Source organism: Epinephelus fuscoguttatus, linkage group LG1, assembly GCF_011397635.1.
Source record: "Epinephelus fuscoguttatus linkage group LG1, E.fuscoguttatus.final_Chr_v1".
Lineage (NCBI taxonomy): Eukaryota > Metazoa > Chordata > Actinopteri > Perciformes > Serranidae > Epinephelus > Epinephelus fuscoguttatus.
Window position 1 is genome coordinate 44,256,438 of NC_064752.1, and position 26,245 is coordinate 44,282,682.

At 39.4% G+C, this 26,245-nt stretch overlaps 1 protein-coding gene across 3 annotated transcripts in view; it reads right to left on the reverse strand.

Annotated features, from left to right (window-relative positions):
- fhit (fragile histidine triad diadenosine triphosphatase) overlaps positions 1–26,245 on the reverse strand; it is a 515,756-nt gene that overhangs the window by 130,926 nt on the left and 358,585 nt on the right. For all 3 annotated transcript variants that reach the window (XM_049581795.1, XM_049581799.1, XM_049581789.1), the window contains 2 exons: positions 6,585–6,730; positions 1,954–1,983 (listed from right to left, as the gene is read on the reverse strand). In XM_049581795.1, coding sequence (XP_049437752.1) covers positions 1,954–1,983; positions 6,585–6,730 — 176 coding nt within the window. The remainder of the gene's footprint in view (positions 1–1,953; positions 1,984–6,584; positions 6,731–26,245) is intronic.

The window sequence follows — 26,245 nt, forward strand, 5'->3', positions numbered from 1 at the left end:
TTCATGATATTGGTTAATTTATTTTATAATGCTGTTGTTAAAGTGGCATTACATTTGGTGAAGAATGCATAATAATGACTTGTTTAGGGCTCAAGACTCAAAGTTTAGGATTTGGACTCAACTTGGGATTTGCCTGTCTTGACTTGAGACTTACTTGTGACTTGAAAAACAATGACTTGATCCCACCTCTGATCCCAGTACCTCCCAGGTCTTTGTTGCCTGGATGTAATTCAACATACCAATGGGATTGAGGGCACAAACTTTTGGAAAGTCTCTCCCTAAAGGCATTCATGGTTGTTTACATTGAAATTGAAAGAAGCGGTTGTTTAAGGAATGGAAAAGAGTTTTAGCGAGAGAAGTTGAAACCTTGCTCACTGTCACCTCTCTGCATGCCAATCGCAGGATAAAGTGGGCTTGACTGTTAGTTGTGTGTGATTGTTGGTTTCTTGAGGGACATGTGCCCCCTCAGAATTTTGAGATTAAGTAGCTGTAGAAAAGAGTTATCGTATTTTAAATCATATTTTTGCATTACGTGTTCTCATGATGCTTTTGGTTTTGGTTTCCCTCAGTGTTAAACAGCACTGATAAACAGAGATTTCCCTCACTGAACAGGGGATACTCAAAGAGCTTCTACAACCTCCAAACAAAACTAGCACAGACATAATTTACCCATGTCAAACAACCAAAACTGTTTCAGCTTTGGCAGGAAAAAAATGTGCTCATGTCAGAACCCTTTGCAAATAGTAAGAAACTGATAGAAAATGTTTTCTGCTCTGTTTTAATCTTTTATGATTCTCTCATATTTATATGTATGGCTTAAAAATTGTGCTTTGGTGTTTTGTTTTTGCTGCTGAATTTTAAAGCACTTTGTGGTGCATTCTGTGCATAAAAGGTGCTATATAAACAAAGTTTATTTATTCATTGATTAATTCATTCACTATTGTAAGGCTTTTCACACTGTAGCCCATGTACACAGACATGGCACTTCAGGGCCACTACAATATCCCTTTTTATGCCGCCTTTGTATTTCAACACAGGGCCAAATGACAGCAGCATGATTCCACTCCTGAGTGTGATTATAAACTGCATGCTGGTATCATAGAATCAAAGAGGGTGTGATGGGCATGACATGCAACAAAGCAGCATCCGTTTCTGGTGTGACATAAAACGTACACATCAGCAGCAAAACATGGCAACAACAGCCGTTCACCGTCTCTGCTATATGGTGGCTGATCTTGTCCTCTGCTCGGAGGATAAGAAGCTCCCAAACCTCTTTTTTTCCCCCAGTTTGCGGACATTTACGGCCAATGTTCTTCTTCTTTGAGTTAGTCATTAACTGCTAACAGCCACCTCTTAAATCTCCCACAGTGGGTTACATGCATAACACATCGTCAAAACACCACACTTGTCCTACCCATGGTCCCATCCTGCCAACTGTCCCACTTATACAGAGATCATTTCAGCGCCGTTTCTACCTCCCTTGGTGGAGTAAAGGCAAGACCACTCTGTCCCCCCATTGGCAAAACAATGCAATATTCCTGCCTTGAACAGGCAGTGTCAAAGCGCCTTATATTAACTGTAAGTCACTGTGTCAATATGTCTTTAAAATGAATGCAATGTAGTGTTACCTGAAATCAGAAAAGTAGAAGGGTGCAGTGTAGTTGGGTACAGTATGAAGGGGTGAGTAGAGCTTTAAGTTGCAGTGACTGGTAATGATTCTGTCCCTTCACTTTAACCTATATGGACCCTAGTGGGTCCCCAGTTAGTCACTTGAATCATTCCATACAGCCTCCAACCAAACCAAAAAATGATTTAAACCTTTTAGAAAAGATCTCTAAATTATTCAGCCATGCCAAGAGTTTAGCACCACAAATGTGATGATTATTTAATAGTGTATAACTGTTGCAGAGGCCTCATGACATATTTAAAGGCAGTGAATTATTAAGCGCTCACCTTCACGGTTTGTCCGGCTTCAGGGCCGTCCTGGTGGGAACAGAAAGAGGTAATTAGAAAGAGTTGGGAATTCAGAAATATTTACATTAATAATTCAGAGAGAGATTTTAATTCCAGATAAGCTACAGCACCTCACCTTTTCCCCCAATTAAAAAAAATGACTTTCCCCCTGATTTGTTTTACTGCCTCCTGTCCTGACATTTATTTCTTCATGACCATTTTTATTTAATTTCCTAGTAGAAAGACAAGAAAAATGTATTTTTAAACACATAGAAAAATACAGTGATTATAATACACACGATCAGATACATAGATTACACTATTTGAAACTATGGATATGTACTGTGGCTGATTCAGTTTATATTGAAAGACATATATTAAAAAAAATTGTATGGATATATTTGGACATTTATCCATCCATTATCTTTAGCACCTTATCCTTTACAATGTCATGTGGTGCTAGAGTTGAACATAGCTGACACTGGGCAAGAGGCAGACTATCACAGGGCTGACACATAAACCCTTTATTTACCAAAATCAACACGTATAACCGGGTTTCTTAAATGCAGGAAAACTCGCTAAAAATGGGATAGGCTCCTTTCCCATTGCTCTGTACCTGGCTCTGCAGTGTATGAGTATGCATTTCATTTGAATGAATGAATACACTGTAAAATGGTTAATAAGCAGTAGAAAGCAGCATGGAGGTCTGTAAAAAATGTTATATTGTGTTCACACCAAACAATGTGAATTTTCACAAGTTTGAACGCTAGAATATTTAGTGTTGATTCACTTCATATGTGTGAAATCGCTGAATCGATGAATAAACTTGCGCCAATATGTCCTTGGTGTCATACGTCCCCAGAGGATCTCAGTGCTGACTGCTATTGTGGCGTGAATCAGCTGCTGAAGCTCAGATCTTTTAACTCTTGCGAATAAGCATGTGAAAAAATATTGCGCTACCTACATGCTGCTTGAGTTGTGTATTTGGCATCATTCACGGCACGTCCATCGCACCACCTGGTCGGGCGGTACCTGGCACGGCACAATAGTCTCGTTCGAGATGAACTGCGCCTCGCCTGAAAAGTAGACGAGAGCAGGCGGTCGCAGCAGGGGCGGTGACAAAAAGCTGCGGTGAAGTCGGACAGTTTCCCAACAGTTTCTAGCAGCCTTCAGTCCATACAGGAAGTCACAGACACACTTACATCCTGTCTGGAATGATGTCAATTCATTAAAAAAGTGATCAGACCCATATATCAGTTTGTTTTCACCATCAGTCACGCAACATGTTTTCTGTTCACAGAATAAACCTTCAGATCAGACAAATACAATCTTAATCTCTAAAATTCTACAAAAATGAGTAGTTTATCTAAAACGTCATATTGTTGAGTCGGCATCTGAACCAATCAGCTGTTAGATCAGGTGAGAGCCAGGCGGTGCAGTTGGTGGAGAGCAACTGCAGCGCCTGGCTCTAAAAACTGCGGCCGCCTCGCTCTCACGGTTTTATCGCCGTCCACTTTTGTAATATGTCAGAGCAAGTCGGGATGAAGTCGGACACAAAACTAACCAGCATGCATTGTGCGCCGATCGCCGGTGATTGAATCTGCACAGGCCTGTCTCATCTCGAACGAACCTAATGATACGCCACTGGATGGCAACATTTCTGCTGACCCTCGCATGTTCTAAATGGGGAATTCTAACTTCTGCTCTCCAACATTATTAAGCATGTGTGTAGGTTTAGAAAACAACATCATGGATATTCATAAGTGAAGCAAAGAGTGGGCTCCTGAGTTAAAGTCCGGGGTCTCCTCCTGCCCTGTAGGGACTACCCAACTCTTATATTACATTGTTATCAGTGGCGTTTCAAACTGATGCTGTCTGGCAGCATTATAAACTGACGTCACCTGGCTGTATATCATACCACCATGTAAGGCACCGTGTTGTGTCGGTGTCTGAAGCCGAAATCACTGACAAAGTGGCGGTACCTGCCGAGTTGGGAATAAGAATAGTAAACATATTGTATATTATGTTTAGCTTTATAGATTATTCATTCTTTTTTCATGTCAGATGCGATGTTGTGTAGGTTTTGCAGTTTTGATGACAGCAGGTGTAGTTTTCATTTGAAAACATTAACTGAGCTGATCATGATCACGGTTAAGTTCATTCAATCAACATGTTGGTCAAATCTGTTAAGAACACCAATCTAGCAGCCACTGATTAACATTAATTTCTCTGCATGTTGGATTTTAGTGCTGAGGCCGAACTCACTGAGTTAGAAGCTCAGCATCAGAATCTGATGCTGGCGTGTAGCAGGAGGTCAGTGTGGTTGCAGTCTGCCTCCTCCAGATACACATAAAGCAGCCATCTCTGAAGAGCTCTTGCCCAAATAGAACAGGCGATGTTTTTTGACACATCCATGACCCCTTTCATGTTCAGCATTTTCACACTTTTTGCTTGTTAGTGTTGTTATGCGGTGATAGTTAAGGAATTTGGGAAATTCATCCTCCTACTTGTATTAGGCCAGGGGTCGGCAACCTTTACTATCAAAAGGGCCATATTGGGCCAGGAAAAAAAAAAGAAACTCTCAGCACTTCATTAAAGCTGCTCTGATCATCACTGGTTCATGTGTTCTTGACACTTTTTTTTTTCTCTTTCTTTGAGACTGGCTGCTCCGGAGCACAACTATTTCTTCATCTGCTGACGATGAAACATTTTAACACGTGTCTTCTTCTCAGACTGTCAGATTAGGTGTGATCAATTTCATTGAGATTATACTTTGTTATTCGTTAGAAGAAGGTGATGACTGGAATTTGCATGGTTCTAATACATATCACACATCAGTGTGGTGAGTGGAAAAAAAAAAATCTAATGAGCTCCATTGTTATTTTTCAGCACTGATCTAGGGAAAAATGGAGCGTTTGTGTCATCATCTAAAATTCTTTTTTTCCCACCACCAATCCTCCAGTGAGGTTGATTTGTGTGATATTATTATTTGTCACAGGAGTGGCGTACTGCAGAGAACAGTTGCCCCCTCCTGCAGAGAGTTCCCCTTTAATGTGTTGGCTGTAACCTGGGAGCTGTCACAACTAATCTCCTGTCATCACTTCTCATCACCTCCCCAGTCAAAGAAAATGATATCCAGGTACAGATTACTCTTTGCTGCTCTGCTTTTTTCCCCCCTCTCTCTTCTTACCTGTGAAACAATTTTCTCTGACAGGGACGCAGTGCGAGCTAGGTGCTATTTTTATATTAGCATATATATCACCAGTTATGCAGAATAGGCCATTCAGTCTGAGACGAGAGCCTGTCCAGGTGTCAGAGTCAGCTCTGTATTTAGCTTCCATCAGATGACAGCAGAGCCCATCTATACTGAAAACACCAACAGGCCTTGTTCTTCTCATCTGGTGTTTTATTGAGTTGTGAAAATCTTATTTTCATCAAACAAGTGAGAAATAAAATCAGCCAGCATGATGGCACTACTTTAACATGTTTAAAAAAAGAAACATCACCGTTGCAAACACAAAGCAGGAATTTTATACTAAACCAAAACTTCACTTATGATTTTGATGATCTGTCTCTGATGATTTTAGCATTAATGAGTAAAATTCAGATGTGTCTATTATTTTGTCCACCCCATTTATATAAATGATGGTAGGCTAAATAATGGAAACATCTCTCAGCTATCAACAACACCACAAGCTAATGTTGTCAAGGTAATGAACCACTAGCCCGTTCTTATTCTCAGGGCTTTAAGTACAGACGCTTTGTCACACTCCTCTGTATCTGATATTAATACCAAAGGCATCCACTGGCACCTTTATGAGATGCACAGGGCATTCAACCAACACCAATGTGAAGTAATCTGTGGCAATACTTGATGCTGAGAGCAACTGGCGTTGCCTGAAGAGTGATGAAGTCTGTGTAGGGCAGGAGGAGAGGCAGATAGATCAAACAAAACTGGACTTATATCAAGGAGACCACAGTTCATGTCCCATGTGAAACCTAGATTCAGTATTGTTTTAACGTAATGTTAACCTATTCACCTACAGTCATCACACACTAATGTCACTCACATGACATACGTACCTCAGGTTATGTTACGTAACAACTGTACTTATTTTAAGCAAAAACATGACCTTTTTTCTGACCCTAACCAAGTAGTTTTGTTGCCTATACTGAACCACGACTGTTTCACAACAGTGTCACAATGTGTTTCAGCTGTGTGTCACATAGATATGCCAAATAATGCCCTGCCCATCACTACAAGACACTGAGGGGCATTATAAAGTATTCAGTATTTGATGTTTAGTAATGAGAATGCGTTAGGATTTTAAAAATTTTAATGGTGTTGGTAACGACGTCCCGTAATTTCAACAGCAGATGCAGGAGGTTACCTAGCGTGTATGTAAACATTAATGGCCACTGACAATATGCTCAAAGATACAGTGTAATCCCTGCACGGCAACGTTGATATTTTTGCAAAAGTTTAAAAAAAAAATATATATATATATATATATATATATAATTTAATAGCATTTCTGAGACGAAGCTTCCTCTATCATTTTATAACTTGTTACAATAAACTAAAGTTCTTGCTACAGTATCTTTAAACAGTCCCTAAGTCTGTGTTTTACCTGGATGGCGATGGTGAGCGAGGTGGCATTGAAGTGCTTTTCCACCAGGTTGGCAACTCTCTGAGTGGTGCTGAATAAATCTGCCACTTCATCTGGCTGAAGATCCCGAAACCGCTCCACTGGTCTCATAGGACACACCAACACATCTGAGCAAGTTCTGTTAAAGAATTCAGTGCTGACATATTCCAGATCCTGATACAGAAAAGTCTGAGTTTGCTCACCTCTAAAAAAAAGAAAAAAGATCTCAAACCTTTTACATTATAGTGAGTCTCAGTGCTTCATGCAACACTCGGCTTTGCCATGCACAAACCATGTGCACCTCTGCAGCAGGTGCACATGACAGGTAGCCAGTGATATGTGTATTCGTCCACTATGTGCTGTGCAGTTACTGAAAATTAGTATGGCAACAAATGGAAATCGGTGGTGTGTTTTGGACATACGCAGACATCTACACAATAAGTTCCGAATTTAAATGGTTTAATTTGTGGAAAACTGTTGCTAGGCAACAGACAAAATGGACGGTGGCTTTGTCTCTTTTCAAAGACAGTGAATGATTTGATCTTTATGTATTTTAACATCAAGCTGAGGAACATGAAAGAAGTGGATGACAGAGAAGATCAACATCACTGGTTTCCATCACTGAAGATATTTTGGTGCAGGTCACACCTGGTGAGCACAAAGCCGTCACATTTCAACTCATGATGTAATGAATACCACAACACTGGCTGGATCATATGCATGTATAGGTCCTGTTTGTGCATGTGTGTGTATTTTGGGCCTGTGTGTATATGTATATGACAACAGAGTGAAAAGATTGAATTACCCCCTTGGGGATGAATAAAATATATGAAATTAAAAATTAAATTTAAAAAAAACAAACAAAAACAAATGTACATACGAACACAGTAAACATCGGTTCATTTGAAATCACCATAATACACAACCGCCCTCTGTTTCCCATCTAGATTCATAGACTCAGTCTCATCCCTTTCACAATTTATCTTTCACAATATTTCTTATTGTCACTGAGGAAGAGCAGTGAAACACCCTATTGTGTAGCTTTATCCTGAAGGAGGACAAGTTTCCTTGCGTGAAACTTTTCAAAAAACAGTCACCACTACCAGCTTGAGTAGAACAGATCAGAACAAGTGCTCTGCTTCCAGCTCTTAAAATCTAAGGATCATTATCATTCTCCATTATTGATATTCTTTTGTGTTGAAATCATAGTTTCAGAATACAGAAGAGTCTATTCTGAAATAGCCCGCAATAGTTTGAGTGTGAAATCAGCTGTGGTATTGTCTAAACTTGACAAGTTCAGTCGTCCCACAGCATGAGGAGACGTAATGGAGCTGGCTGATTTCTATGGTAACTGTGTAATTATATGGATGGGGGATGTGGATACTGCATCATATGTACAGTACATTGGCTCTAAGGTTTCTTTTGTCAGGAAAAAGGGAAACTAGAATGGATAGATTGTTGTTATTATTAATCACTGCTCATTATACGCTTCAATCAGATGCTTTTTATAAGATGACAGCTGTAACTCACTCTCAAACTCACTCATTCACATTTAGCGGACTGGACGTAGGAGCTGTCAGACCAGTTTTACATTGCAAACATTGCAATATATAGAAAGGAATACAAACAACAGCAGGAGTTTAGACCTGCGCATGGTTGTATGATAATATGGCCACATGAAGGCAAAAAGATCTTCAATCAACGCCATAACTACAGCATAGGCTCTATGTTAATCTCAACGCCATAGCCTACACCTCCCCAGAAGCTGATCTAAGTGTTGGGGCAAAGGAGACATCTTGTTTACTCTTTGTATGCCTTTTTTTTTTTTTTTTTTTTTTTAACAGGAAAGAATAAATTGCAAAGACAATAAACCCCCCACAGAACAGCATTTGAAGTCTCTGTGATTTGTCATGACTTCATGTGAGAAAAGTCTGCTACCAACTAGGCTAATTTATGCAATGGTAAGTGTTAAAGGCTTATGCAAATAACTTAGCATGTTCCATAATGTGTCCAGTGTCATTTCTGTGCAAACCTTGTGAGTAATAAAGGAACTGAATTTGGCAATGTTACTTTTGTTAAGTGTTGCTGTTGTTCTCAGCTTCATACAGTATGAGTGCAGGAAAAGTCTGCTAGCTGCTAAGCTAATTCATGCAATTTAAAATGTCATAGGCTTATGCTAATAACATAGGCATGTTGGAATTGCAGGAAAAACATGTCTAAAAAATAAACAACTCTTTTGGCTATATAAATTCATAGGCACAGTACATGGGTAAAAATGAACTACACATGGGTAGGCAGCAGGTGATAATAAAAATAAAAATTTGGGGCAGTGGGACATAGGTGTCTTAGCGGATAGAGCAGGCACCCCATGCACAAGCCTGCTGCTGCAGCGGCCCGGGTTCAACTCCAGCCTGTGGCCCTTTGCTGCATGACATTACCCCTCTCTCTCTCTCCCCCTTTCCAGGCAGGTAATTATCTGGCTACTTATGCTCGAGGGTCATTCTGTGTCAACTCAACCAGAGTTTGGCAGTTAAAACTTTAGATTTTGATAGTATATAACTTTAAAGAACTAAAGTCGGTCCCCTGGTGCTGTACTGTGTTCTGTTTGTGGTTATGTGGTTCTTTAGCCGCTAAGGAGAGGTGCAATTGAATGCGAGAGGATGATAAATCACTCAATAGACCTCTGAACAATTTGTCCCCCTCACTTCTGAAATGATGGCTACACCCTTGCTGTAGCCTGTGTGTGTTTAATCACAGGTGCGGGTCAGGTAGCAGGTTGCGGCTTTGACTTAGACATAATAATGGGTAACCGGTTGAGTCTGTTACTGAGCTTTATGGATATGGGCAGGCACAGGTTTTTAAAAATGGACCTGTGCAGGATTCTGGTTGCTGCCATTAAGACATATATTGTTTGTGTTTAGGTGTGTTAGCTGAATCAGTCAAACTTCACAAAAACTCAACACAGTGGCACAAACACCCCACCAGCTACCGTTTTGGTGGTGTTATCGCAGAGCAATGCAGACACACCACTACACAAGTATAAATGCCTTCAATGATGTAGGCCAGTTGTGTAGGCTCTGTGTAGAGCCCTCATACAACTTGCCAGTAACAACTCTTTACTGTTAATATTGTTTATAGGTGGTATACAATTTGTGTGTCTGTGTTTGCGCATTGGCTCACAAACAAAGTGTGAGATGACGCTTGAAGAAAAATGATCCATTTCATTTAAGTCATAAAGGTCATGGAACATATTGCAAAGAGAGCTCTCATCCCACGTCAGAGCGATTGCACACAGAAAAGTAATCAAGCTCAGTGACAGAAGTAAGACACAGTTTGATGAGTGGTATGGCAACTGCAGCAGAGAGCAAATATCCAAAAGGCTTCAGGAGCATGTTGCTTTCCGTCATGGGTCATTTAATCAATAACAGTGGCTTAAGGGAACGATGTGAGAAGTATTTATCTGGAAAGACTGATACAAAAAAAAGAGCAATAAAAGAACGTTGGTGCAACATTGACCAAATTGGAGATGTGTACAAGTACTAAGTTTCATATCCTTTTAAGTTCAAGACATTATTGAACATGAGGATGTTTATGATCATGACAAACTAACATTAATATAGTTAAATAGAAATCGTATCCACCACTGCAAAAATCTTCATGTGAAGTCAGTTTTTTGGCGGTTTTGAGTAGAAATATAATTTCAACCAGTTTCCAGTGACTCAGACTTTTGCTCAAAATGCTCTGGAGTCAAGTGTCATTTATTTATTTTTATTCTAGTGTGCTTGTCTGACATTTTAAATATTTAACCAATCCTTAAAGCAAAAGTTTGGCCTTTTATGGAAATGCCCTTTTTAGTTTTCGGGCAGAGAGTTAGATACAAAGATTAATATCATCATCATGACTGTTTGTTAAATTTAAGGCTACAGCCAGCAGCCAGCTTTGCACACACATGCACACACACACGCACGCACACACACACGCACGCACACACACACACACACACACAAAAAAAAACAAAAAAAAAAACAGTTGGCCTAGTGTTGTCCAAAGGACAAGGCGGAGACATTTGGAGGCAGAGCGAGGGAAAGATGGATAATGAATCCTTACAGAGAAAAATATAAATAAAAAAAGGAAAATACACATATTTGGTCATTATGACTCCTTCATGGGCAGGTAATCATCATCTTTTTGTCTCTATTCTGTTTACCATGCCGCTAGTAAATCTGAATAAATTATACTTTGCTGCTCATGGTCTTTGTAAAATGAACTGAATGATTGACTTGTGGATAATCTGACTGATCTGAAAATGTGAAGCATTGCAACATTCATACATTTATATTTGTATGTGTGATGCTAAGATACTTTGACTACTGTAAACTGGTTGCTGGCAGGCAGGTGCCACTCACAGTAAAGACATCATTTTCTGTAGTAATTTTAATTACCAGGTTTGTCCGGTCTATAAAATAGACCAGAACCTTGTCTGTGTATTAGTGCCCAAGATACTACAGACCCAATTTGGGGAGCCTGATAGCTGAAGGCTCTGGCTCCTGATCTATATATATATATATATATATATATATATATATATATATTTAAATGATAGGGGTCCATTCCTATTTCAGAACAAATTCTGGTTCAGGTCCATCATTTTGGACCTTTAGAAACCTCCATCCAACTCCACCTCAATATGCTCAATTGTTGTTTCATGATAAAGATGCTCATTTATAGAAATGTCTTTAAACTGTTTCATGAACTGCAGAATTGTTGCATTTGTTTTTAGAGAACAAGACATTCAGGAGTCAATATATATATATATATATATATATATATGATATTTTTACTACAGCAGCTATTTACCAAATTTGACTTTTAAAGTAAAATCAACCAATCACCTGTCATGATTTATACAAAGATATCATGAGCTGAGAGTATTCAGGTTATTTCTGTCCAGACAGTCTATAAACTTATATTCATCCAAAGGGCTCCTAAAATGGACAAACATCCTTGTTTTTTTTAAAAGAAAAGTGTTTAGGAGTTTAGGAATAGGAGTGCCCTCTTATTATGTGACAAACAAAAAAAACACTAAAAAAGATAGAAAACTATGTCATTAGTGCTAGAATATTTCAAAATTAGAAAACGAAGATTCTCTGAATCAATCAAATCTCAAATGCTTTGATTTCCCTCACAAATCCGAGGAATGGGAGATGGTGTTAAAATGCCGACTTAGTGAAGAGAAAATATCAAGGCAGCAGGCAATAAAAAAAGTGAAAGAGACATTGGAGTTCATTCCCCTCTCATGAAACAGCATCCTGTTGCGAGAAGATGATTACATCTTAGCATTTCATGCCACAGTGGCCTCGTCTGGGAGCCATTCATCTCAAGAGCCACAAACAGAGGCACAAATGATCGTTTTTGTTTTTTTTCTCCCATTCCGTGTGTGTGTGTATGTGTGTGTGTGTGTGTGTGTGCGCAAGCTGCACTCGAATGAAACCAGATGTCATGTGACCTGATATCTTTCTTTCCTCTGTCCTACCACGGTGATGGAGCTTGCCCACATGAAAGATGAGGCAGGCTGAGGCTGGAGAGCGCAAGGAAGCAGCCAGAGCTTGTTTACTTTGTGTTGCTGGATGAATAATGTCTCAACAAATGCATTAACCTCAACAAGTTATCCACTACTGTATGGTCTGTTTGATCTGTATCTGGAGAGTGCGGGCCTAGTCTCCTCTATTACAGTTACCAAAACATAAAAGCATATAGGTAGATACAGTACATGGATAATACCATTGACGGTTAAGCATAAATTGTTACTTCAGATGAGACTGAGTGAATGTGAGATCTGTGAGAGATGAATGGATGCAGTGGTGATATACTTGGGAAGATCAACAGCCCATAATTGTATTAAGTGTTGTGGGATGCCATCGTGCGAGGACGAAGCAGCAGCTTAGATTACGAGGTAGTGTCTGGAGTAATGAATAGGAGAAGTGCTATACAAAAAGAGTACGTGCTGGAGCCAGAATCGAGTAGCCACTTGGTCGGGCTCAGTGACAAAGAGAGGATCTGATGATGTTATGCTCTGGGATGTCTGGAACTGCAAGCAGTTTGCGAGTCTTGAAAGGATCTAGCAGTGATTGGACTTTGAAGTAAAAGAAGGGTGTATGTTGGCCGGAGTGATTGGATTGAGTATGTTTTAAGTTGAATACCATGGTGTCCTCTGAGAAGTGAGACAAGTCTGAAATGCAGGCATGATGGTGTCGGACAAAGTGTTGAGTTGGTGAATTTGGAGGAACTGGAAAAAACAAGCAAGAACATGGTTTCTAATTTGGGGCTACATGAGGAATGCTATATCCAGTGCAAATAGTGTGGATTCAGACTAAGAGTAACTGTGCATTCCAATACCCATACTACCATACTATACAGAGTGCCAGAAAAGGATTTGGTATGTCCCATAACACAGTATGTCAAATGCAGTATGAAAAAAATACCAGATTGTTCTAGTACATTCATTCCAATTTTGCAGTATGCAAGCTAGCATGCTTTTCTGGCTATTCTGACGCACATTCCTGTGCAGCGGATGACACGTCACATCAACTGAGCCGCAAACAGATAACAGCTTGACAGCTCACCAACGGCTGTTAGAAGTAGCAGTGATAGATGACAGCACATTCAAGTAACTGATGACCATTTGAATAGAAATAATAGGAATATTGACTGTTTAAGTGAACAAAATAATCATCATATTACAAAAAACAATAGGACATAACTATAAAAATAATGACAGAGAAATGCAGATTATAATTTCACTGTCACAAATATAATATATTAGAATCTACTTTATATGCATTTCTAACTTTAAACACGACACATGGCAAAGTGACATCATCAGAGCTCTTGATCTCTGTCTCTCTTGATCTCTGTCTCCACTTGGTAAGTGGCGTTTTGTTTTTTTTTTTCCTTTTTTTTTATCCCTAAGGTATCAGATATAAAAGCAAGAGGGTCAAAGTTCAGGGCGTAATGTTATGAGAAAGTAGTATGTCCCGATTGTGTGCATACTGACTGCAACAATACGTACTTTTCAAGGGCAGCTGCTGTACCTACTGAAAGTAAAAATAAAAAGCATGCGATTCAGAACGCACTCTAAGTCTTTGGTAAGAGGATAGGGGCAAGGATTTGAGCTGCTCTTGAAAAGAAGTCCTCTGAAAAGGGAAGGTGTCTGTGGATGGCTGGAGGCCAGCCCTCGAGGGTTTCCAATATGGAGTTTACATAAGAAGTTAATGCTGTGAAGGTAAACTTACATGGTATGAGTGTTAATGCTCGACATGAAATTGGTATAGGTAATGAAACAGGTTGTGCCGAGAAAATCGATCGACGGGAGGGTCATACTGTACTCGTCATGAAAGTGGTAGAAACTCTTCCAAACTAACAAGTAAGACTAGAGACTCAAGGGTGGCAGGCTATTGGTGATGGAGTCCTGGGAGTCAACAACCAGGGGTATGAGGGCAGGATTTACAAGTTGAAAGTCAGTAACGTATAAAGAGGAAACAGTGTTGGGTGAATGTCTGCAAGAGGGGCCAACTTCTAGCATTTAATTGGAAGTTCCAAGGACAATTACGCTGCTAATCATCTTCCATTACAGTAACCTCTCCAAAAAACAGAGGAAGGAGCAGCACCTGTGTGCAGATGGATGTCATGCGAGTGGGGCAGCTGCTTGTCATAGAAGAAGGTGATCCCGTTCCAGTTGGCAAGAAGGTTGAGCCAAAAACAGAGTTCACATGGCTTGAACTGTCTTAAGTTTTGTTCTCTCTTGTAAACTTTCTTTTGTTACAGTCTCACTTACGTAGGTAAATTTAGATGTTGGGGGATAGAAAGTAGAGGGGTCACCCATGAACCAAAACATACATTATTAAGCGTGTGAGCCTGCAAAGACTGCATCTTGTGAACGGATACCCCAAATGGTGTACTAAAGAGATCAAATGGACTATGAAGGAATCTGGACTATAGTTACAGAAACATCTGGCTCTATTATGAATCTGCCTTTAGGGAGAAGGTCTGGGTAGGTGGTTGGATGCTCTTAACCTTAACCTTTTGTTTACTGAAGCTTAACCAAACAGAGGTGGCAGATCAGTGAAAGCTCATGAAATATTTTTGAAAGTGTCATATAAATCGTTGTGGAGGAAACTGACAAACACACTATTTTATTGTTTACGTAGGACATGCCCATCCAGCACTCTGAACTAAGAACTATCCAACATGAGGGTAATTCAAAAGACACTGGGCTGCAGGACCCCAGAAAAGATTTTGACGTCCCTGGCTGCAGCCCCAAACCCAATCAGGAAGTACACAATACACAAGCCTGGCATTCTATTCATCATCTCAGCCTAATAAACACAGTAACTTTTCACAAGGTGCCAACCCCTCACTCCTTTCATTGTATGCCAGTACACACAGCACCTTTCAATGTGTATCTACACACACACACACACACACACACACACACACAAACACACACCGCCTTTTTTCAGGGGATCCCAAATGGTCTGGGTCTTTAGCGTGCCAGGGGTGGTTGATTTTATCCCCACAACTATTGTGTGGGTGAGAGAGGGGAGAGCTTTCCATATGTCTCTGCCCGGGCCAATCTCATCTTCAGCTCTGAGCAGCCTCTCCCCTCTGTCTCCGGCCGGCTGCTCCAGTCGGGGGGTTTGAAGGATGAGATTGAAGAGCCCGAGCATTTCCATATAGTGAGAAAACCATCTGCTCATATCCCATTATTATCTGTCACAACAGTTATTTGACTGCTTTCGTCTGATTCACTCCCGGGGTCGTGGTGCATGTAATAAGAACAAGGCATCGCAGATTGGTTTTACATTGCAAATGCAATCATTTCTTTGAGGGAAAACATCTGTCCCTGGACCCCCCCCCCCCCCCCCCCCCACCCATACCCATACACCCCAACCCCATTCCCAATGCCACGCTGTCATTTCTACACTACTACAATGACTTTACTGCAGCCTGAATATCCCCTCTCAGCGACCTTCCTCCTCCTCACCATCCCATCTGTATCACACCAATTTCACACTACATACTAATTCTAATATAGTTTGATTCTGTGGGCTGTTCACACTGGAAAATAACCAAATGAAATAGACCTCATGATGGCCACAGGCAGGATAAAATTGCTCCAGGTGGGAGTGTGGTGTTGATGGACACTACTTCATCCCAGTGTTAATGGTGTAAAATGAGGGCGAACATGGGACGGGTTAGTTAACAAGTCTAGAAAAAGAAAAAGCTCAGTTTAATTGGATTATGTACATTGACTGTCTTATGTTATACTGTCAAACATACTGTTAAAATTCAGCTATGCATACATTGTTGGTTTATTTCTCCTAAAAACATTTACTGTTTTTTTTTTGTTTTTTTTTTTGTTTAAATTTATTTATTTTTGATGTGGTTGTTTTGTTCCTGAACACTTACTTTGTCCTCCTGACCCATTGTCAGCAGTGAGCTTTTTTTTTCTCCCATCATTGGCATTTATTAGACATATAATTTGGGGATTTAAAACATACTATGGATTTGGGTTAATGGAACAAACTGAAAACCAGACACTAACATTCCCTCAACAGTCATTGACATCTCCCCCTTTTTCATTATGTTTTGTGAAAACTGAGTAGCCAGGTTAGCATGGAGGCAGATGAATAAAAACTGTTTTTGTTACCCCTTTTTTCACGAGTGCTGGAGACGTTAAAATGGCAGCGAGTGTAATATCAGCTAATGTAACAATTACAGATTTAAATCAAAATACGACTCCACCAAATGGCAGGGGGACAAAGGTCACAGTGCTGGCCACGACTGTAAAGGAATTGGGTTATATCAATTGGCATTATTAAACATCAATGGCAGGCAGGGTAAGAGGGCACAGTGTTTCAGAAATCAGCCCTTTGCAATGAAATTATGAATAAAATGAATAATAAATCCGCACTGTAACTGTGAGCTGTAGCATGGCTAGGCATACTGTAAACAATGAGTATCAATTTGCCTCAGATTTTACTTTCATGGATTTTTTATTGCAACGGTAAGCTCAACATTATGCAAATAAAACAAAAGAGTAGACAGGTGTAGGCAGTGTTGGGCAAGCTACTTGGAAAGTGTAGTGAGTTAAGCTACTAGTTACTCTAATATTAAATGAAGCTTCACTACATCAAAGCAATCACCCTCAGAAATGTAGCAAGCTAAGCTACAGCAAAATGAAAGTAACTAGTGCAACTACATCCAAGCTTTTTACTAAATTGAACCAACTTTGTGCCAAGTCAGTGTTATCTTACTGATCAATACAACTGTAAGTCAAACAGATAGGCAGGTAAAATAGTTCAATTGTTTATTGAACAGTGAGCTGCACTAACTCCCAACACGACTCAAACCACAACAGCAAGAATGAAGACCTGCTTCCAACAGTCACAACATGGTCAAAAATGTACATGTGTGTATGTATGTGTATGTACACTGCAACAACTCATAAATCTTACCAAGAATATTTATTTCTAGTCAAAACAAATCTCATTACAATTGAAATAAGACTCATCACCTAAAAAGTAACTTGTTTTTAGACAATTTTCACTTGAAATAAGTAGAAAAAAAACAAAACTTGCTCTATGGGCAGATTTTCATACTTATTTCAAGTGAAAATTTGCTTGAAACAAGTATTTTTTAACTGTAAAGAGATTTGTTTTGACTAGAAATGAGGCTAGGAAACACATTTTAGTAAACACATTTTATAGTGAGCAGCATACACATGTCCCCTACAAATCCCAACACATTGACCCTTTTGCCTCTGTCTGTAGGAACGAATAAAAATCCCATTCATGATGGGGTCAGATGGATTATGCGCATAATTAACCACAAAACAAGCAAATACTTCATCTTAATGACATATAACACTCATTATGCTTAAGCTGAATCCTCTAAGCAAATGACCATGTTGAACTGAAATTAGTTTATCACGTTAAATGTCCAAAAGTGACTCTGTGTGGTAACGGTGACAGTTTTATTTCAGTCCATAACAGAAATCCCCGTGTTGTTTGAGCTTCAGAAATGATTTTGGAAATGTAGCTTGTGTGGACGCTACCGCGCTAAGTGATCAATAAAAGAGCTTAACTACTGAGAAGTTACTTGATTCAGAAAACAGTGACACTACCACCAAGCTACTGAGAAATGTAGTTAAACTACAAACGTCCGCTACTGTAGTGATGCTACTGTCTAACACTGGGTGTAGGTAGAGGTGTCAGAAAACCAGGTGAGCTGGCTGATTGCTCAGTGGCATGAGAATCAGCTTTATTGACCAAGGGCACACATACTCTCTGTGTACTCACACAGAAATAGTCATAACAGCCAAGAACACGAATCACAAAGCTGAACAAAGAAAGGTTAACAAAAAAAAAAAAAAAAGGAAAGGGCTACAGCATTAACACAAGGAAGGTTTATAAATATATATAGAAAATATGGAGGCCCAGGGAGGCAAGTGAGAAAAAAAGATATTGTGGCGAGGAAAAAAAAAATCTGATTTACTAAATTGTTTTCTCCCCTGTGTTTAGGGCTTAAGATCAGGCGATAAAGGTTTTGCAGGGTTAATCTTACTAGGTAGCCCCCAAAAAAGTTTTCATCCATAAAACAAGTGGGAAAAATCATTTGTATGTGGGGCCCATGTGGGTACTGAATGGACTGAGAAATGTACCCTATACGTGATTGTCCATGAGTTCTAGTGATGGGAAGTCCAGCTCTTTTCAAAGATTCGGCTCTTTTGGCTCGGCTCCCTTAGAAGAGCCGGCTCTTACAGCTCCCAAATGGCTCTTCATGTAGTATCACTCGGAGCCTTCTATTTTAGCCTAATTTAGCAATTATGGACGGTTTGTGTGTTGGTAAGCAATTTTTTATTCAGTGTTTTCATAAAAGCCTTGTTTTAATGCATTCTTTCATTACAAAAAAAAATAAAAATCCACAGTGCTCTCTCTCTCTCTCCTCCAGTTGCACAGACAGGTGGATGATTCTTAGATATCTGCGCAGGTTTGTTGTTGACCCTGTTCTGATGGATATTTTCATTTTACAAATTTTGCACTCAGCTTTGCAGTCTCCGGTATCACTGAGGCACTTGCATTTAAATCTCAATATCAGATTTTTTCTTAGTGTTTGTTATTGTTATTCTAATTCTGGATGAAGAGAATGAAGTACACCAACACCCTATGCTCTAAACAGGACAGAAAATATTCAAGTTTTCTTTCAGGTGTTTTCTTTACTAACTTTTTTTTAAACCTGTTTTCACTGATTATAAAAATAAACTTTTGCAACTAAAACTTTTTTCACCTCACAAAACTTTTTCTCCAGATGAAAAAAAAGTAATGAATTTTGGCAGAACTTGATTTTCACCTGTTCTTACGTCATAAACAAAGGAGAAAAAAAACATTTTAAAACCATCTTAGAAAATGGATAACCAGATTTTCTTTCTCTCACTTGCCTCTCAGGGCTTTGGAAATAAACATGGACACAAACAAACAACAGAAACAGAATAAAAAGTCTATAGAGATGAAATGTTTCTCCAAGTTGTAATAAGGCTGATCAGTTTTTAAGTAAAACTGAAAGCTTGAAACTGCAACAGTGCCAGATGATATTTACATGTCTGAGTGACATCTGGTGGTAAATGTTTTGTATCCTGGAGTGTCAGTGGGACAAAACTGAAGTAACTTTCTGAAGCCTTTCTTTGCTTTGAGAAGAGGCTCACTGCTACAACAAATAAGAGTGAAGAGAATGACAAAACCACAAACTCACACACACACATTCTCTCGCTCTGTCTCTCTCACACACACTCCCAGTATAACAGGCTGTGATGAAGGCAGCAGGCCCTCAAATAAATCAAAATGCCCTTTCCCTTGGCAGCTCCAAATCCTGGACGGCCAAAACAAAGAGATCCATCACTGCTGCTGCAACAATTGGCTCTTTCTGCCTGATTACAGCTGGCCTAAAATGGCCCCCATCACCCCATCATGCCCTGGAAAATGACACACAGCTACTGACATGGGCATTCATCTACACACAAATATCAAAGGGCTTCAGTAAAGTCCGGGCTATATTTCAGATCTGTGTGCATTATGTGCACAAAAGCAGAAAGATAATTGTACATTTTCTGCTTCAGTATCATAAAATTACAACTTTAAGTACACCTTTTCTGAAAATCATTTCATTTTTCTTTCTTTAACTCTCATGTATTAAATCACAGTATGTCACAGTAGTAGGTAATGCTAACTTTTTTTTTCCACTCAGAGTTTACGGCCTATTTTTTATCCTCACTTTTCAGAATATTTAAGCCTTTATTTTGAGACTTTAAGTCAAACTTAGACACTAAGACAGATTTATTTGTGCATAATGGACTAATACAGTAGGTAGCCAGTGCCACCACCGCTATTCTGCCTATACATCAATGTTAGAGGGGGAAAAAAGACATAGACACCAAAAACCATCTAATTAAGAGCTGTGGTGTGTGACATGGGAGAAGTTCTGTGCGTATTTTTGACTGTCTGTGTTGTTGGTTGGTGTTAAAGATGGAAAAACAAAGTAGTTTGAGTAAAACTTGGACTTGAAACTTGAATGAGATAAAGGAATGAGAATCTTCTAGATGATGGGTTTTGCATTTCTCTCTGTTTGCTCTCAGTATTCTTCCTCAGGGCTTAAGGTGGTTAAAGGAAGTTCATCAATGCACTGTGTAAAATCACTGCATTGTTTTCAGTGTTTGCAAAGCATATATTATATATCCTAAAGTATATGTTTTTATGAGAACTATGGATCATTATAGCATAATTAGTGTCTTCTTTTTCTCATATCGTTATCCTCCTAATTGCAGTTTCAGCTGTCATTTTTTTTCAATATGGCAACAGAAGTGTGGCAGAACACTGATCTTTTGAACTCTGTACAGCCTAAGCTAAAAGTATATGTAAGTCCCTTAATCATAATACTTAATAAAAGTATTGAAATTGTGACTTTAAAAAAAAAACAAAAAAAAACGAAAATGACATTTTCATTATTTTACTCCATAAGTTATTTGAACTATGTGCATTATTTAGTTTTGGAGATATGCTCATTTTTATGAGCAGGGTAAAAAGGTGTTGTGATGGATTTATCATGCATTCCTTAGAACTGCCATGTGTTTTTTTGCCACACATAATGTAGCACAATGACATCATTACGAGCATGCAAGGTGTTGACACGGAAGACAGAAGTCTAGCTTTCTGCTGCAAAAAGAATGAATGCTCTAGCTGTTATGGTTTTGAATTTAGGTTGACATATACAAGATTATGCAAACAGCGACCTAATACAGTCATTACGGTGAAATTCTGGTGTAATTATGGCAAAGAACTACGTTTGCACTGCATATAAGGTAACATAAGGTAATGACATGATGACAGGGAAGATGGAAGCCGTCGCTTTCTGCTACAAAAAGAATGAATGCTCTAGCTGTTATGGTTTTTATTTCGCATATACATACACAGGATTATTGAAACAGCAATCTCCCGCGGCTGCTACGGGGAAAATACTGTTGTAATAACAATAAAGTCACTTAAGATCATAACGTGATGATGGGCAAGACAGAAGCTGAAAGAATAAATGTTCTGTCTATCATGGTTCTTATGTAAGATAGATTTAAAAATAATTGTGCAAATTGTCGTCCGCAGGAGATCTGTTTTTTAAGGGTTAACCACCAAAGATCACAGATGTCACCTAAACAAACCGACTTTGACAAACAGTGACTGACTTCCAGATCTGTGCTATTAGTGAGTTTGTAGTGTTATCTGTAGTCATTTACAGAATGTCAAATATCATGACAAAGACTCAGAGTTTTGTTTCTTGAAATCATAAATCCTCCCTGCTCAAAGACAAGGTCGGGAGTCCACTATGAGGTCTGGGTTATAATTAACAAAGCAGAAAATTACGTCCTAACTCAGAATTGCAGTTCCTCTAATGGCCACTTGAGGCCGGCTCTAAGAGCAAGTCAATCCTCATTGACCCCCATGTTAAAATGCTCAAATTTACAGCAGGAATTAACTTGTTTACTGCCTCTACATAGTTAATTCCCTTGTTCATGACAACTGTACAGAGGGCTGAATTTTTATTTAACGTGTCCATTTCAATGCTCTTAAGGTTTAAAGTTATGCATACTTAATGGTGGAGCCTCTTTGAGTGACAGGTGGATGTTGTCCGCTGACAAGTTGGTACCACACTGACAATGTTAGTGCTATAGCCATGCCATAAGCATAGATTCACAGAGTAAAAAGTGTAGCTGTGGCTGTCGCTATTTCAGTTTTCAGTTCATGAAAATTAATTGTGACATTTTGGCTGCCTAAAAAAGACCGTCCAAGGAGTTGGATGTTCAGTTTTTCCAGTGAGTACATTTTGTTTTTAACAGATGCAAGCCTCTTTTTCCATTAATGAAAATTAGAAATAGCATCATCACAGTTAACCATAGCTAACCACGTTGGGGTTATCTCCACCCTCTTTTCCAAATATGGTCACATTTGGCTCCAAATTAGCAACGGCAAAATGCCAAAGTCGAAGCTCCAAAGCGGAGTTAACAAACCAGTGGCTGAAGTCACAGCGGCCATGTTCACAGTCTACAGTGCTAACAGAAGTGTTGCTGCATCATTGTTGTGTGTTGTTGGCTTGCTAGTTAGCAAAGTTCAGAGCTTGAAGATATAATTGCAAACATGAATTTTGCTTCTCTTTTGTTGTAACTAGAGATTTTTTCATCATGTCCTTTACCCAGTGATAGTCAACATGTCCGATAGCTTGCAGCCATAGATGCTGTCAGTGTTTTGGTTTAATGAGTGACTGTGTTAATTGATGATTTTCTACCAAATGCATCAGTGGTTGCTCGCATGAATTTCTGTACTGTAAATGGTTGGCATAGATAATTAATTTAAAGAACACTGAAGGCTTTTACGTGGATAGCTACATGTTCCGTTTGTGTTTTCAACAGCTGCCATCACTACACACAACCAACACATTTAGCTCACCAGTCACCAGTTAAAACGGTCACTCGTTAAATCAAAACACCTGTTGCTCAAAAACGGTTGTGAGCCTGCTGTAATTGTCTAGAGCTTCCAGCACTCGTTGTTGGACCAAAGGCACAATGACATTTTGATACTGGCAATAGTTGTGCGAACTTGTCCAAATGGCTGGGGCAAAACTCCACCTTAGTTGCCAACATCACACACATATATTTTATGACGTTTGCTGTAAAAGGATCTCTATATAAAACCTTGTTTGACAGGTGTTCGCTGAAAACTTTTTTCTTCTGCAGACCCTACAGAGTTACAGAAGAAATTGTTAAAGGCTAAATTGTGCTCCTCATCACGAGTAACTGTTCTTTTAAACCGGTGGAGTGATGCTTTCAAGTTAATCAGAAACACATCAAGTCTTCTCAGACAAAATGTTCCCTGTCTTCAGAGGAAAAAAACAAAGAAGAGAGAAAAATATATTTCACCTCTCCAGTGGTGAGGCTTCCTGCAGGCCATGGGCTCTTTAATGTCCCCTCTTCAGCTGGCTTTTGTTCCCAGGCTTGTTACTGCTGTGTCCTGTCCCTCCCTGCTACACTGGATCCCAACAGGTCCTCAGCCAACGCATCCTCTCTCTCACACACACACACACACTCAGACAGCTGCAGGAGTAAATGGGCTAGCATATTAACTTGCAGTGGGGGCTCGCAATGTGAAGTTTCTATATGTGGAGTGGTGGAGAGATGGAATAGCTTCATATATTAGTGACACCCTGAGGGTTTTTTTTTTCTCTTTTCTCTTCCAGTTGGCAGGATAAACATAGAAGCAGAGTAAAGATGTCTAGAGCTGTGGAACAGCAGATGAGTGACTTCTTCAGGATTTCTATTTCAATTCATCATCCCCTGAAATAATAGCGCTGTAATGCAAAATCCAAAATAAGAGCAAGTGAGAGGGACAATTTAGTTTATTATGCTTTTCAGTGAAAATCCAAATTTAGGCTTGTTGTCTTCTCTTTCTATTAGATTAAGTTTTTTTTTTACTCGAAGTGGAGACTGGAGGAGTCTTTTTCTTTCTTTTTTTTTTTGCTGCTATTATTTTCTTCTCTTTTTACATGCTGGGTTCCACCCACAATGTTACATTATATTTGATGTATTTTAAGTAAATTCAAATAACGGTAACCCAAACTTCAAGGCCTCTGAATTACTGCCCACGCCTCTGATTTGTTCAATCAATCATCCAATCACATCTTTGTGGGCGGGATAAAGAATGTGGATGCCATCTTCCTACATAGCCAGCGACATATGTCATTGTGACAGACAGTCCCCACAAAAGACAAACATTGATGAGACTGATGCTGCTGTACAAGTTGTTGTAAGTTGACTTACAGAAATAACAATTTGTTAATCAGCATATTTCTTTTTTGTGGTGAAAAATATTAACTGCTCCTAGTAACACTCCAGCTTCTGCACTGACTAAACATTACATAGCCATGAGAGATACATGAATTGCTTCTGATTTGCAATTAAAAAAGAAAAAAGTGAGTAGTAACACGAGTAGTTAAAGTGACACAAAATATCAATTCATTTGCTTTGACCAACAATATTTAAAAATGTAGATTGGCTGAAATAAATGTATTAAATGTATCAAGTTCTGGTTTCTGCAGGATGGGGGCCACATCCTCCCCAACATGAAAAATCTGGTCATGTTTTTGATAGTTGCAATAGAGCAGCTTGGTCAAAGTTGAAACATATGTTCCCCTCGATATACTAAATAGGTTGTTTGCAGTCACCTGACTATTATGACGTGCAAAATCCAGATAGAGGTCAAGAAGCGATAAATCCACACACTGAGGAAAATGAACCTGCAGGCAGCAAGTGTCGACAGATTCAATTTCAAACTCGTGTTGGATGTGTTCAAAACAAAATGAAGAAAAGAATGACTTACCCGTTGTGGACACTATTGTCATTAACTCGACTTCCAGACCTCCTCATGTTGCATACATTACATGGTGAGCCAATGAAAGCATACAGCTATTGGGGGTGCGGTTGGGTCAGTGACTAAAATGACTGCTGTTTTGTTTTTGGCTGGGTGAGTAAAAGTGGTTGAGCGTAACTGTCTTTTATATTGCAACTCTGAACATCAATGATCTGCTGTCAGGCTAACATTAATAGTTAACATTTGCTGGAAACACAGCAGTGTCTCAGTAAGAAAAAAAAAAATCCCGGCAGAAAACTCAGTGATATCTTGGTAAAGAAAAAAAACAACACTTTTGATGGCCCTATCCCGGCCAAAAATCCAACAATGTCTTGGTAAAACATTCCCTCTTTTGGTTGCTCTATTGTGGCTGAAACCACAGTGATGTCTTGGTAAAAAAAACAACCACTTTTGATAGCACTATCCCAGCACAACACAACTGAATACAATGTCTCAGTAAAAAACAACCAGTTTTGATGCCATTATCCTGGTAGGAGATGTAGCAGTGTCTTGGTAAAAAAAAAAAAAAAAAAAAAAAAAAATTGCCTTTTGTGGCACTATCCCTGCAGGAAACACAACAACAGGTCACTAAAAAACACCCATGTTTAGTTGCCAAAAAGATGCTAGAAAAAGAAAAAAAAAAAAAAAAAAGCAAGCAGCAATGAGTCATTAAAACACATGCTGTATGTTGTTTGTTTTTTTTTACAGTGGCCTGCAGCTTGGCAGATGTCTCGCCTGGGTGTCACGCAATTCCCTTCACCTCCCCATGACAAAGTCAGCAGTCAGTCACTGTAAAAACATCGATATGATACGTATGAAATTTAAATTGCCAACATTTTCTTCGGCTGCTGGGCTGCTTCTATGTATGTATAGACCCGTTGAAGCTGGTATACAGTACATACTGCTGTACAGGGTTACTGATTTCTTTGTTTGTTTACCCACCCAACAACCCACTTCGTCACTGTTGCTAAGATGCTGACCATATAATAGCAATGTCCCTGGCTCCAGTCCAGTGGGGGTCCTTTATTACATGCCAGTCTGTCTCTCTTTATATCCTGTCATATCTCTACTGCATGCACTCTACTGAAGACAAAAAATGGTCAACATATATATATTTGAAATGTATACATATTTTTCTTCTCCCTTATTCTATGAATCACAACACATGAAAATGGTCCTGATTGTATTGAGCTGCTGCATGTTAGATTTTATTCAAAATGTTGGGCAAAAGAAGACGATCCCCTGCAAAGCACGGACTGTTGTTCATGCGTTAAGCCAGCATGGGCTGCGTAGAGCAGAGGCAGTAAAGGCTCCAGTGAAGAGGAAGGTGTGATGCCTGCCAATGAGAAGAAGTTAGGCTCGGGCAAACTCAGCAGGCAGCCGGCAGTCAGCGCTGACAGGCAGCACTGAGAGAATAGGAGAAGAATAAGTGCTCCCCATCATGTTCCTTTCAGAAGAACAAAGCCTCGCACTCATCGGGAGTCTGCCTCAAACTCAAAAACGTCTACTCACTTGAACACTCAAAGCCTAAAACATACATCATTTCTGGCATCACAAAAACAACAGGGGTGGGAAAGGAGTGAGGAGGAAGAAAATAGAATCTGAATTTCATTTCAGTATGCTCTATTGAGATTTGACAGG